This window comes from Salmo salar, chromosome 13, assembly GCF_965601325.2.
Source record: "Salmo salar chromosome 13, fSalSal1, whole genome shotgun sequence".
NCBI classification, from domain to species: domain Eukaryota; kingdom Metazoa; phylum Chordata; class Actinopteri; order Salmoniformes; family Salmonidae; genus Salmo; species Salmo salar.
Genome location: NC_138303.1, coordinates 29,895,892 through 29,911,156, shown reverse-complemented (window position 1 = coordinate 29,911,156; position 15,265 = coordinate 29,895,892). Strand labels below are relative to the sequence as shown.

The window sequence follows — 15,265 nt, the reverse complement described above, 5'->3', positions numbered from 1 at the left end:
ATTTAGAATACAGTACTGTAAATTACAGTGGATTACACAGTTTTCACATTAGGAAATACATTACCAAACAAAATTGACAGAAAATCTATACTTTCCATAATATCCATCAAATGTGTAATCAAAGGTGTGATCAATGAAGGTGTAATAAATTAAGGTGTGATCAATTATTATTATTTTTATTTATTTATTTTTTATTTCACCTTTATTTAACCAGGTAGGCAAGTTGAGAACAAGTTCTCATTTACAACTGCGACCTGGCCAAGATAAAGGAAAGCAGTTTGACACATACAACAACACAGAGTTACACATGGAGTAAAACAAACATACAGTCAATAATACAGTAGAAAAATAAGCCTATATACAATGTGAGCAAATGAGGTGAGATAAGGGAGGTAAAGGCAATAAATAGGCCATGGTGGCGAAGTAAATACAATATAGCAAGTAAAACACTGGAATGGTAGATTTGACAGTAGATGAGTGTGCAAAGTAGAAATACTGGGGTGCAAAGGAGCAAAATAAATAAATAAATACAGTAGGGGAAGGGGTAGTTGTTTGGGCTATTTATAGATGGGCTATGTACAGGTGCAGTGATCTGTGAGCTGCTCTGACAGCTGGTGCTTAAAGCTAGTGAGGGAGATAAGTGTTTCCAGTTTCAGAGATTTTTGTAGTTCATTCCAGTCATTGGCAGCAGAGAACTGGAAGGAGAGACGGCCAAAGGAGGAATTGGCTTTGGGGGTGACCAGAGAGATATACCTGCTGGAGCGCGTGCTACAGGTGGGTGTTGCTATGGTGACCAGTGAGCTGAGATAAGGGGGGACTTTACCTAGCAGGGTCTTGTAGATGACCTGGAGCCAGTGGGTTTGGCGACGAGTATGAAGCGAGGGCCAGCCAACGAGAGCGTACAGGTCGCAGTGGTGGGTAGTATATGGGGCTTTGGTGACAAAACGGATGGCACTGTGATAGACTGCATCCAATTTGTTGAGTAGGGTGTTGGAGGCTATTTTGTAAATGACATCGCCAAAGTCGAGGATTGGTTTGGAGCGAGCAGTCGCACTACGCTTCGCTCCACAGGTAATATTACACTTCACTACATTACAACGGTTTGATTTGTTTGATCTGAGCAATTCTTCTTAGCTAGCTACATAGCCGTCTTTGTATCAAAGATAATTGTGTAGTTTAGAGTAATTACAGTAATTATCGAGGCTAGCTATCTTCGTCCTCCTAACGTAGTCAACACTGCTAGCTAGCTAGTCAACACTGCTAGCTAGCCAACTTCTACCGACTAGCAGCACTGTAGAAACTATTACATTACAACGTAACGACTTGATTAGTGTAGTGTTAGTGTTAGTTAGCCAGCTACATAGTTGTCTTTGCTGTCTCTGTATCTAAGATAATTGTGTAGTTTAGAGTAATTATCGAGGTGAGCTAGCCAGCCGCGACGCGACGCCAGACTTAGTCAACACACCTAGTCATCATTAACCTACTGCTAGCTAGCCAACCGTTACCGACTAGCAGCGCTGTAGATACTAATACTTTACAACGGAACGATTTGACTAGTGCAGTGTTAGCTAGCTAGCTACATAGTTGTCTTTGTCATAGCTTGATAATTGTGTAGTTTAGTAATTATAGGACGCAATTATAGGACGTAATTATCGAGGTTAGCTAGCCAGCTATTTCCGTCCCCCGCGATGCCATTTTTCCAAACCCAGCCAACTATTACCGACGAGCAGCATTGTAGAAACTAAATACATTACAAAGGAACGTCTTGATTAGTGTTATGTTAGCTAACTAGCTACAAAGTTGCTTTGTATCATGACAAGGTGTAGTACTGAAACTATCGAGGTTACCTAGCCAGCTACACGTTCAAAGTCAACAACGCAGCCACTGCTAGCTAGCCTACTCCACCAGCCAGCAGTACTGTATCATTTTCGTCATTTTAGTCAATAAGATGTTTGCAACGTAAGCTTAACTTCCTGAACATTCGAGACGTGTAGTCCACTTGTCATTCCAATCTCCTTTGCATTAGCGTAGCCTCTTCTGTAGCTTGTCAACTATGTGTCTGTCTATCCCTGTTCTCTCCCCTCTGCACAGGCCATACAAACGCTCCACACCGCGTGGCCGCTGCCACTCTAACCTGGTGGTCCCAGCGCGCACGACCCACGTGGAGTTCCAGGTCTCCGGCAGCCTCTGGAACTGCCGGTCTGCGGCCAACAAGGCTGAGTTCATCTCAGCCTATGCTACCCTCCAGTCCCTAGACTTCCTGGCGCTGACGGAAACATGGATTACCACAGATAACACTGCTACTCCTACTGCTCTCTCCTCGTCTGCCCACGTGTTCTCGCATACCCCTAGAGCATCAAGCCAGCGGGGTGGTGGCACTGGAATCCTCATCTCTCCCAAGTGGACATTCTCTCTTTCTCCCCTGACCCATCTGTCTATCTCCTCATTTGAATTCCATGCTGTCACAGTTACCAGCCCTTTCAAGCTTAACATCCTTATCATTTATTGCCCTCCAGGTTCCCTTGGAGAGTTCATCAATGAGCTTGACGCCTTGATAAGTTCCTTTCCTGAGGATGGCTCACCTCTCACAGTTCTGGGTGACTTTAACCTCCCCACGTCTACCTTTGACTCATTCCTCTCTGCCTCCTTCTTTCCACTCCTCTCCTCTTTTGACCTCACCCTCTCACCTTCCCCCCCTACTCACAAGGCAGGCAATACGCTTGACATCATCTTTACTAGATGCTGTTCTTCCACTAATCTCATTGCAACTCCCCTCCGAGTCTCCGACCACTACCTTGTATCCTTTTCCCTCTCGCTCTCATCCAACACTTCTCACTCTGCCCCTACTCGGATGGTATTGCGCCGTCCCAACCTTCGCTCTCTCTCTCCCGCTACTCTCTCCTCTTCCATCCTATCATCTCTTCCCTCTGCTCAAACCTTCTCCAACCTATCTCCTGATTCTGCCTCCTCAACCCTCCTCTCCTCCCTCTCTGCATCCTTTGATTTCCTCTGTCCCCTATCCTCCAGGCCGGCTCGGTCCCCTATCCTCCAGGCCGGCTCGGTCCTCCCCTCCTGCTCCGTGGCTCGACGACTCACTGCGAGCTCACAGAACAGGGCTCCGGGCAGCCGAGCGGAAATGGAGGAAAACTCGCCTCCCTGCGAACCTGGCATCCTTTCACTCCCTCCTCTCTACATTTTCCTCTTCTGTCTCTGCTGCTAAAGCCACTTTCTACCACTCTAAATTCCAAGCATCTGCCTCTAACCCTAGGAAGCTCTTTGCTACCTTCTCCTCCCTCCTGAATCCCCCTCCCCCTCCCCCCCCTCCTCCCTCTCTGCAGATGACTTCGTCAACCATTTTGAAAAGAAGGTTGACGACATCCAATCCTCGTTTGCTAAGTCAAACGACACCGCTGGTCCTGCTCACACGGCCCTACCCTGTGCTCTGACCTCTTTCTCCCCTCTCTCTCCAGATGAAATCTCGCGTCTTGTGACGGCCGGCCGCCCAACAACCTGCCCACTTGACCCTATCCCCTCCTCTCTTCTCCAGACCATTTCCGGAGACCTTCTCCCCTACCTCACCTCGCTCATCAACTCATCCTTGACCGCTGGCTACGTCCCTTCCGTCTTCAAGAGAGCAAGAGTTGCACCCCTTCTGAAAAAACCTACACTCGATCCCTCCGATGTCAACAACTACAGACCAGTATCCCTTCTTTCTTTTCTCTCCAAAACTCTTGAACGTGCCGTCCTTGGCCAGCTCTCTTGCTATCTCTCTCAGAATGACCTTCTTGATCCTAATCAGTCAGGTTTCAAGACTGGGCATTCAACTGAGACTGCTCTTCTCTGTGTCACGGAGGCTCTCCGCACTGCTAATGCTAACTCTCTCTCCTCTGCTTTCATCCTTCTAGACCTATCTGCTGCCTTTGATACTGTGAACCATCAGATCCTCCTCTCCACCCTCTCCGAGCTGGGCATCTCCGGCGCGGCCCACGCTTGGATTGCGTCCTACCTGACAGGTCGCTCCTACCAGTTGGCGTGGCGAGAATCTGTCTCCGCACCACGTGCTCTCACCACTGGTGTCCCCCAGGGCTCTGTTCTAGGCCCTCTCCTATTCTCGCTATACACCAAGTCACTTGGCTCTGTGATATCCTCACATGGTCTCTCATATCATTGCTATGCAGACGACACACAATTAACCTTCTCCTTTCCCCCTTCTGACAACCAGGTGGCGAATCGCATCTCTGCATGTCTGGCAGACATATCAGTGTGGATGACGGATCACCACCTCAAGCTGAACCTCGGCAAGACGGAGCTGCTCTTCCTCCCGGGGAAGGACTGCCCGTTCCATGATCTCGCCATCACGGTTGACAACTCCCTTGTGTCCTCCTCCCAGAGTGCTAAGAGCCTCGGCGTGACCCTGGACAACACCCTGTCGTTCTCCACTAACATCAAGGCGGTGACCCGATCCTGTAGGTTCATGCTCTACAACATTCGCAGAGTACGACCCTGCCTCACACAGGAAGCGGCGCAGGTCCTAATCCAGGCACTTGTCATCTCCCGTCTGGATTACTGCAACTCGCTGCTGGCTGGGCTCCCTGCCTGTGCCATTAAACCCCTACAACTCATCCAGAACGCCGCAGCCCGTCTGGTGTTCAACCTTCCCAAGTTCTCTCACGTCACCCCGCTCCTCCGCTCTCTCCACTGGCTTCCAGTTGAAGCTCGCATCCGCTACAAGACCATGGTGCTTGCCTACGGAGCTGTGAGGGGAACGGCACCTCCGTACCTTCAGGCTCTGATCAGGCCCTACACCCAAACAAGGGCACTGCGTTCATCCACCTCTGGCCTGCTCGCCTCCCTACCTCTGAGGAAGCACAGATCCCGCTCAGCCCAGTCAAAACTGTTCGCTGCTCTGGCACCCCAATGGTGGAACAAGCTCCCGCACGACGCCAGGACAGCGGAGTCAATCACCACCTTCCGGAGACACCTGAAACCCCACCTCTTTAAGGAATACCTGGGATAGGATAAAGTAATCCTTCTAACCCCCCCCCCCCTTAAAAGATTTAGATGCACTATTGTGAAGTGGTTGTTCCACTGGATATTATAAGGTGAATGCACCAATTTGTAAGTCGCTCTGGATAAGAGCGTCTGCTAAATGACTTAAATGTAAATGTAAATGTAGGATGGTCAGTTTTACGAGGGTATGTTTGGCAGCATGAGTAAAGGATGCTTTGTTGCGAAATAGGAAGCCAATTCTAGATTTAACTTTGGATTGGAGATGTTTTATCTGAGTCTGGAAGGAGAGTTTACAGTCTAACCAGACACCTAAATATTTGTAGTTGTCCACATATTCTAAGTCAGAACCGTCCAGTGTAGTGATGCTTGACGGGCGGGCAGGTGCGGGCAGTGATCGGTTGAAGAGCATGCATTTAGTTTTACTTGCATTTAAGAGCAGTTGGAGGCCACGGAAGGAGAGTTGTATGGCATTGAAGCTCATCTGGAGGATCGTTAACACAGTGTCCATAGAAGGGCCAGAAGTATACAGAATGGTGTCGTCTGCATAGAGGTGGATCAGAGACTCACCAGCAGCAAGAGCGACATCATTGATGTATACAGAGAAGAGAGTCGGCCCGAGAATTGAACCCTGTGGCACCCCCATAGAGACTGCCAGAGGTCCGGACAACAGGCCCTCCGATTTGACACACTGAACTCTATCAGAGAAGTTGTTGGTGAACCAGGCGAGGCAGTCATTTCAGAAACCAAGGCTGTTGAGTCTGCCAATAAGAATGTGGTGATTGCCAGAGTCGAAAGCCTTGGCCAGGTCGATGAATACGGCTGCACAGTAATGTCTCTTATCGATGGCGGTTATGATATCGTTTAGGACCTTGAACGTGGCTGAGGTGCACCCATGACCAGCTCTGAAACCAGATTGCATAGCAGAGAAGGTACGGTGGGATTCAAAATGGTCGGTAATCTGTTTGTTAACTTGGCTTTCGAAGACCTTAGAAAGGCAGGGTAGGATAGATATAGGTCTCTAGCAGTTAGGGTCTAGAGTGTCTCCCCCTTTGAAGCAGGGGATGACCGTGGCAGCTTTCCAATCTTTGGGAATCTCAGACAATACGAAAGAGAGGTTGAACAGGCTAGTAATAGGGGTTGCAACAATTTCGGGAGATAATTCTAAAAAGAGAGGGTCCAGATTGTCTAGCCCAGCTGATTTGTAAGGGTCCAGATTTTGCAGCTCTTTCAGAACATCAGCTATCTGGATTTGGGTGATGGAGAAATTGGGGAGGTTTGGGCGAGTTGCTGTGGGGAGTGCAGGGCTGTTGACCGGGGTAGGGGTAGCCAGGTGGAAAGCATGGCCAGCCGTAGAAAAATGCTTATTGAAATTTTCAATTATAGTGGATTTATTGGTGGTGACAGTGTTTCCTAGCCTCGGTGCAGTGGGCAGCTGGGAGGAGGTGCTCTTATTCTCCATGGACTTTACAGTGTCCCAGAACTTTTTCGAGTTTGTGCTACAGGATGCAAATTTCTGCTTGAAAAAGCTAGCCTTAGCTTTCCTAACTGCCTGTGTATATTGGTTCCTAACTGCCCTGAAAAGCTGCATATCACGGGGGCTATTCGATGCTAATGCAGAACGCCACAGGATGTTTTTGTGCTGGTCAAGGGCAGTCAGGTATGGAGGGAACCAACGGCTATATCTGTTCCTGGTTCTACATTTTTTGAAAGGGGCATGCTTATTTAAGATGGTAAGGAAGGCACTTTTAAAGAATGACCAAGCATCCTCTACTGACGGGATGGGGTCAATATCCTTCCAGGATACCCGGGCCAGGTCGATTTGAAAGGCCTGCTCGCTGAAGTGTTTTAGGGAGCGTTTGACAGTGATGAGGGGTGGTCGTTTGACCGCGGACCCATTACGGATGCAGGCAATGACGCAGTGATCGCTGAGATCTTGGTTGAAAACAGTAGAGGTATATTTGGAGGGCAAGTTGGTTAGGATGATATCTATGAGGGTGCCCGTGTTTACGGATTTGGGGTTGTACCTGGTGGGTTCATTGATAATTTGTGTGAGATTGAGGGCATCAAGCTTAGATTGTAGGATGGCCGGTGTGTTAAGCAATAGGGTTGAGGAAAGGAGAGTATGGAGGCAGGTATATGGTCACGAATCGGGAATGGGCCCAAACCCATGCCTGAATCACCTCTGCATGGTGGAACCTGGCATTGTCCCACACAATGACATAGGTGACCCCTTCACCATGATAAGCCTGCTCAATTTCATTGAGAAACACAAGCTGTGCAGTGTTGTAGGATCCAAGTAATGGCCTACGTCCTAGCACACCATCTTCAGAGAGAGCTGCGGACATGGAGATGTCTCCCCCACGTTGTCCAGGATGAGGTTCCATCCCCAGCGCAGAGTTTTGGCCAGGTTGAAGCCCGCTTCATCAACAAAGTAATACTTCTGATGGTTCACAGCAGCATCAAGCACCATCACCCTCCAAAAATATATTTTGGATAGTTATTTTTACAGTTTAGTTCCAATACGATATTGTGAAGTAGCATGTGCATTAATAGTTACAGTAATACAGTATATAGTGCTGTACCTGAACATACTCAGCCTGCAGTTGTTTCACCCGGACGTTGTTTCTCTGAAAAGGCACCAGGTGAATGTGTTTCATAGATACTTGGTGTCTCGTCAAAAGGCGGGCAATTGTTGGAAGGCTGATGGATGCCACATTGGCAAAGGTGTCATCGTTCTCGTCAATGGCCTGCTTTATTTTGGATGGCTCTGTGTCATTTCCACCACTGCCCACTCCCGCTGGTTGGTCAGCACACAGCCACGGCCACCCCCATAGGGTTTTCAGTCAATTCTGAGGGTAGAACAGAGTATTCTGTCAATAGATCATACTGGAAGAATACTGTAACATGTTTAGTGAATTTACATGCATTACAATATGTAATTTACTGTAAATGTAATGGTAAAGCATATTGCAAATACTGCAGACTTACCGGTTTTCTTGGTGAAATGTTCTCATGATCAAATTGACAGTTGATCTTTTCAGATTGAGGTGAACTAATCTGTCAGCCTCTGCCATGGTAAGGCCTCTGTTTACCACATGATCAACAACGATGGCCCGGACTTGATTAGACACAACAGTTCCCTGCTGACTGCCTCCCTCTCTCTGATGTCTGTTGACGGGCCCATGCCCACCTCTTAGACCTCTTTGATGGGACCCATGCCAACCTCTTAGACCTCTTTGACGGGGCCCATGCCCACCTCTTAGACCTCTTTGACGGGCCCATGCCCACCTCTTTGACGGGGCCCATGCCCACCTCTTTGACCTCTTCGACGGGGCCCATGCCCACCTCTTTGACCTCTTTGACGGGGCCCATGCCCACCTCTTAGACCTCTTTGACGGGGCCCATGCCCACCTCTTAGACCTCTTTGACGGGCCCATGCCCACCTCTTTGACGGGGCCCATGCCCACCTCTTAGACCTCTTTGACGGGCCCATGCCCACCTCTTAGACCTCTTTGACGGGGCCCATGCCCACCTCTTTGACGGGCCCATGCCGACCTCTTAGACCTCTTTGACGGGGCCCATTCCCACCTCTTAGACCTCTTTGACGGGGCCCATGCCCACCTCTTAGACCTCTTTGACGGGGCCCATGCCCACCTCTTAGACCTCTTTGATGGGGCCCATGCCCACCTCTGACGGGCCCTTGTCCACAAGCTGCATGATTTCTTCCTTTCCCTTGATGTCTATCCTGCTTCATGTTGAAAGAAATTACAAGCGTTCACACACACCCTTTTAAATGGTGACCAATTGTGGTTACCACTATGTGAAATCGATTAGGAATAACGAGTAGTCCTTATGAATTGTTATCATGTATCATACATGTAATTTAGATGTTTAAACTTTACAAACACACATTTTATTCCTGTAGTTCTCACAATCCATATATAGTAGACAAACCAGTTTAAAATCCATATATAGTAGACAAACCAGTTTAAAATCTATATATAGTAGACAAACCAGTTTAAAATCCATATATAGTAGACAAACCAGTTTAAAATCCATATATAGTAGACAAACCAGTTTAAAATCCATATATAGTAGACAAACCAGTTTAAAATCTATAGGTTTACCAAACGGTTAAGTGATTAACCGTTAAGCACAGTTGGATTAAGTGATGGTCAAATGGATTTAAACAAATGAGAAGAGAATCATATGAAAAGTATTGTGAGCATTGCATTGTGAAAGGCAATTACTTTATATCAAATGTATTTCTAGATAAAACACTGATTAGGTTTGGTGAAAAAGTTACTGTGGGATTTTGTGTGTTGTGCTTAGTAAATTGAAAATGTGCTTAAAGTTGTGAAAAAACATTGTACTAAGACTTGTGACATTTTACCACATAAATAGTACCAGAGCGATAAAAAACACCATTATCTATCCTGATTGCCTAGCCACTTTTACCCCTACCTACATGTACATATTACCTCAACTACCTCGTATCCCTGCACATTGAGTCGGTACCGGTACTCCATGTATATAGCCTCATTATTGTTATTTTATTGTGTTACTATTTATTATTATTTTTTGCTATTTATTTTTTTCTCATACTTTTTTTACTCTGCATTGTTAGGAAAGGGCTCGTAAGTAGGCATTTCATGGTAAGGTCTATTTGATTTGACTTGATTTAATTGATTTGATCCCTGCCTGGCTGCTGTGTGTATACATACTGAGGCAGACTCCTGGAATGTTGTCCCCTCACCTATTGATAAAGGAGCGTCGCTCCTCAAGCTGTAACTCACACAGAGCCACCCAGGGATAGATGTGGGAGACGCCTGGCCACGGAGCTGATAACAAAGCTGTTGTCACACTGTACAGTGAAAAACTCACCAGAAGCGGGTGGGTAGGTGGACGGAGCAAGCAGAGCGAGGCGGGTGGAAAGGACAGGACAGGCAGAGCAGTGACTGTATAATAACAGGATAGTCCATATCTCCAATCATCTTTGCTGATAGCTATGTTGTTTCCATAAGTGGATGAATTGGTCTAATTTAGCATGTATGGTAAAGCTTCAACCCTTAGCTAACTCTTCATATTCAAATGAGCTCAGCGCCAGCAATAAAACGCAAAAATAGAGAAACGTTCCAATTGAGCGAGGCGTCAAAGAGGACAACCTACCGGCCCGGGTTCGGTTGGGTCATTAGAATTCAAAACAATGCATTCGAAAATAAATCACACACACTCCTCGCATGCTCACCTTTGGTGAGTGAAGGCCATAAGTGTGTGTATGTGTGCGTGAATGTATCCTGTGAACTAAAGCTAGACAGAGCAGGTGCAAGGTGAAGATGTTATCAGTGTATACACAGTGAGACATAGTGAGACACAGTAAGACACAGTGAGACACAGTGAGACAGTAAGACACAGTGAGACACAGTGAGACACAGTGCGATACAGTGAGACACAGTGCGATACAGTGAGACACAGTGAGACACAGTGAGACACCGTGAGAAACAGTGAGAAACAGTGAGACACAGTGAGACACAGCGAGAAACAGTGAGACACAGCAAGACACAGTGAGACACAGCGAGACACAGCGAGACACCGTGAGACACAGTGAGATACCGTGAGGCACTGTGAGAAACAGTGAGATATAGTGAGACACAGTGAGACACAGTGAGACAGTGAGACACCTTGAGACACAGTGAGACACTGTGAGACACAGTGAGACACCGTGAGACACCGTGAGAAACAGTGAGATATAGTGAGACACAGTGAGACACAGTGAGACAGTGAGACACCTTGAGAAACAGTGAGAAACAGTGAGACACAGTGAGACACCGTGAGACACAGTGAGACACAGTGAGACACAGTGAGACAGTGAGACACGGTGAGACACAGTGAGACACAGTAAGACACAGTGAGACACAGTGAGACAGTAAGACACAGTGCGATACAGTGAGACACAGTGAGACACAGTGAGACATAGTGAGACAGTGAGACACAGTGAGACACCGTGAGAAACAGTGAGACACAGTGAGACACACCGAGAAACAGTGAGACACAGCGAGACACAGTGAGACACAGCGAGACACAGCGAGACACCGTGAGACACAGTGAGACACCGTGAGACACTGTGAGAAACAGTGAGACACACTGAGACACACTGAGACACAGTGAGATACAGTGAGACACAGTGAGACAGTGAGACACGGTGAGACAGTGAGATACAGTGAGACATAGTGAGACACAGTGAGATACAGTGAGACACAGTGATATACAGTGAGACACAGTGATATACAGTGAGATACAGTGAGATACAGTGAGACACAGTGATATACAGTGAGATAAAGTGAGACACAGTGATATACAGTGTGACACAGTAAAACAAAGTGAAACATAGTGAGACACAGTGAGTTACAGTGAGTTACAGTGCGACACAGTGAGACAGTGCAACACAGTGAGATATAGTGAAATACAGTGAGACACAGTGAGAGAGGAGCAGACAGGAGCAGGGAGACAAAGGTGTTACTTGTGCTTCTTGGGGGAAGGGGAGAGTAGCCTACCCACTACCCACTCCCCAGAATAATAACATGAGAAATCAGATGACACAAAATGATATGAAGGATGGCTTTCATTTCAGCTTAGACATGGCAGGGGTATTTATCATACAGATATGTCTCCTCTCTCTATTTAGGAAAAGGCTGATGGAGTGATAGTACTGTGTCCCAAATGACACCCTATTCCTTTTATAGTGCACTACTTTTGACCAGGGCCCTTTGGGACAGGGTGCCATTTGGGATGCACACATAGTTCTTTGTAAGGGTTTGGCGTGACAGTACAGTGGTACTGGTTAACCTCCAGCCAATGCGAGCTGGTCAAAAGCTCAGCAGGTTGCTGAAGAGCCAGGTCTATGAGGTGAGTGCCGTGCATAGCCCTGCAGTGTTCTGCCCCGTGGAGGAGGGTTGCTCCGTGTTTGGAGGTCAGAGGTCAGCCAATAGTGCTTTAGTACAGGGTTTTCCCGGCTGGAGTATGGGGAGGTACTTCTGTTACTAAATGTGTTAGTAGAATGAGGAATATAAGAGTGGAACTCTGGAGACATTAGTAGTGCTATATGGAATAATGTAATAATGTGTAAGATGTGCCTGTTATTATGTGTGGTAAAGGGTGTGTGTGTGCATATCTGCATATTGTGTGCGTCCTGGAGTCTGTCTGTCTGTCTGTCTGTCTGTCTGTCTGTCTGTCTGTCTGTCTGTCTGTCTGTCTGTCTGTCTGTCTGTCTGTCTGTCTGTCTGTCTGTCTGTCTGTCTGTCTGTCTGTCTGTCTATCTGTCTGTCTGTCTGTCTGTCTGTCTGTCTGTCTGTCTGGGTCTGGGTCTGTTGAGCGTGTGTGTCTACATGGTGGTGTTTATGTTCCTGGAGGCCCTCCTCCCGCCTCACTCCCGGTCCCCACTGGCACCTCTCTCTCCCCGTCAGCCAGGGCCTCTGTTTAGCTTGTCTCCTCCTGCTTTGTTTACTCTAAAGGGGCAACATTGATTTACATCCACTACTGTGCACAGAGCTGAGAACTCTACCACTCTACCATACCTTATATGAGAATGTGGACCTAGGCTGCATGGGGACATTGTCCATCCCAGGGTTTGTGATGATGTTCATAAAATCTTGATCATCACCTTTGAAAATATTTTCTGTTTGACTCTAAATGTGTCCGGATCCAGCCTGACATGAATAAAATACTGGACCACCTGGCAGATCTTTTAGCATATCCTCACTCACTGACTCTTTATAAATAAGGCTTTATATAAAGATGATTGAGGTTCTACTTGGAGCTTTAACATGTTGGCGATGTGTAACATTTAGCATGCAGAAAGTAGTCTCTGTTATGTACTGTAGAGAGAGATGTGCTTATGGGAATTGTTGGGCTTGTGCATCAGTGGAAGCTCCTCAGAAGAGAAAGGGTAGGACCATCCTCCTCAGTTAATTTCATAAAACTAAAAATTGTAAAACATTAAAAAAGTTATCCTTTTTAGATACAACTATACTAAATATAATCACGTCACCAAATAACTGATTAAAACACACTATTTTGCGAAGAAGGTCTACAGTAGCCTCAACAGCATTCTGTAGGGTAGCACCATGGTGTAGCCGGAGGACATCTAGCTTCCGTCCTCCTCTGGGTACATTGACTTCAATACAAAACCTAGGAGGCTCATGGTTCTCAACCCCTTCCTTAGACTTACACAATAATTATTATGACAGCCTATCAGAGCTCCTGCAGCATGAACTGACATGTTGTCCAACCAATCAAAAGATCAGAGAATGAATCTAGTACTGAAAGCATAAACTACAGCTAGCTAGCACTACAGTGTATAAAATGTGATGAGTTGTTGACTCAAAGAGAGAGAAATACAATAGTTGAACAGTTTTGAACAAATTCATTTCTTCCAAAATGAAGGAGAAGCAAGGGAGAAATAGAGACAGATTTCTACATATTTGTTTTCACTTTTAATTTCACTTATTTAGCTAGAAAATGCAGCAAGCCGGTTTAGCCTACTAAAAAACCCTACTCAAACAGAGGGATGCTATGTTAGCTAGCTGGCTATGACTTTCTCTCACATTTGCTCCTGCAACACCCTCTACTGCTCATCCTGTGTCTCCTTGACCTGCCGCCACTCCCCCAGTACCCTCTCCCTCTCTCTGTGTGATTGTGTGGGCGGAGACACGTGTGCTGCAGTCAGATCAGATCCCCACCAGCTGCAACCTGTTCCATAATCAAGACCTCTACAAATACTCAGCCCTGCCACTTCCACACTGCCAGATTGTAATCTCTGCTCATTCTGCCTGCTCTGACTCTGGTCCCTGTCTCCAGTCCCACGTCTCGTCATCCTGCTACTCTGTCTTGCATTCCCCACTTTTTCTCAACCCCTCTCGCTCCAACCTCAGCCTGGTTTCCAGCAACCCGCCCGAGCTTCCCCTGACCTGCACTACATCTCCTCCCTGTGTTTCAATAAATACCCTGGTTACTTCATCCCAGTCTCCTTGTCTGAGTCTGTTATTGGGTTCCCCTGTTCCACTCCGTGTAACACTTTCCAACACAACACTGGAACTCTTCCTAGTCAAGGTAAGCTTTTGGTATTACACATTTATTGCCTACCGGGGTCCGCCGGTGTAACTGCTCACTGAGTGTACACTAACATTACTGCTTGATTGTAATGATTTTACTAACGCGTTAGTTCTATTAGCTATGCTGACTATGACATTACTTTAGCTAATATGGAGGCAACGATGTAGAAGTGTGGCTTGGAAAGGTTTTATGCCTGGTCAAGTACAGCTGATTTATTGTGCATTGAAGTCCACAAGCGAAGGGAAGAGAAGGAATACAACTTGGCTGTTATGAGAGTGAACTGTGTTTACGCGTGATCAGGAGTGTATTCATTCCGCCGATTCTGTTGAAAAACGTTTCTTAGACGGAAGCAAACGGAACAAAATGGGGATAAACATACCTGAATTTGTCCAATAGAAACTCTCGTTTGCAACTGTTGGACTAATGAATACACCCTAGATCATCTAGATGCAGGCAAGAGTGTGTAAGGTGGTATTGAATGTCACTGTCTGTCACCTCAGTTTTGCCTCTCAACCTGTGTGCACCTACGTTGTAATCTTTAATTCATAGGCTAGGTTGTAGCAACCTCATGATGGGTATAGGGAAAATTAGAGTATCATGTAGTAGCCTAAACCTATCGATTATACATTAAACTGGGTGAATGGAATATGAATGACAGTCATCCAATGTGCTGTAATAGAAATAAGGCCATGCTCATACATTTGTTTTGTCCTCCATCATCTTAAACGGCACTGACCGCCACTGGTCTGCATGTGTGTGCTCTGTCAGTGTCTTTATAGTCAGTGCTTTTACAAAATGTTAAGCTGTTTTCAAATGAAACACAATACCTTGCTCTTGTTAGGGCTTTGAGAATGTTTATTTAAACAAATATATATATATATTTTAACATGGCCTGGCCAACCCAGTGTAGTGGACTATGTGAGGGAGAGTGTGCCTGCCTGCCTGGGGGTGATTACCATCTATCAGGTGCTAAAACGTCTGTGTCCATGAGGCAGGTTAATACATGGTGTACATCCCATCATCACTGTATAGCCATCCTCCAAGTGACCTCTCCAGCTGTAGGCAGGAGATTCATCCACATTAGATGCAATCTGTGGTGTCAATAAAGGTCTTATGTAATCATACTAATAACATCCAAATAATC

General features: G+C 46.5%; 1 protein-coding gene across 1 annotated transcript; it reads left to right on the top strand.

Annotated features, from left to right (window-relative positions):
• The first annotated feature begins 3,903 nt into the window (after positions 1 to 3,903).
• LOC145859994 (uncharacterized) lies at positions 3,904 to 5,056 on the top strand. Its single transcript, XM_082959699.1, has 2 exons — positions 3,904 to 4,026; positions 4,223 to 5,056. The coding sequence occupies exon 2, from the start codon at positions 4,268 to 4,270 to the stop codon at positions 5,015 to 5,017; it is 750 nt and encodes a 249-aa protein (XP_082815825.1). The 5' UTR covers positions 3,904 to 4,026; positions 4,223 to 4,267; the 3' UTR covers positions 5,018 to 5,056.
• The last annotated feature ends 10,209 nt before the right edge of the window (positions 5,057 to 15,265 follow it).

Bases quoted from the DNA above. Each gene is read 5' to 3' on its own strand.
- LOC145859994 (XM_082959699.1), top strand. From the start codon at position 4,268: ATGACGGATCACCACCTCAAGCTGAACCTCGGCAAGACGGAGCTGCTC.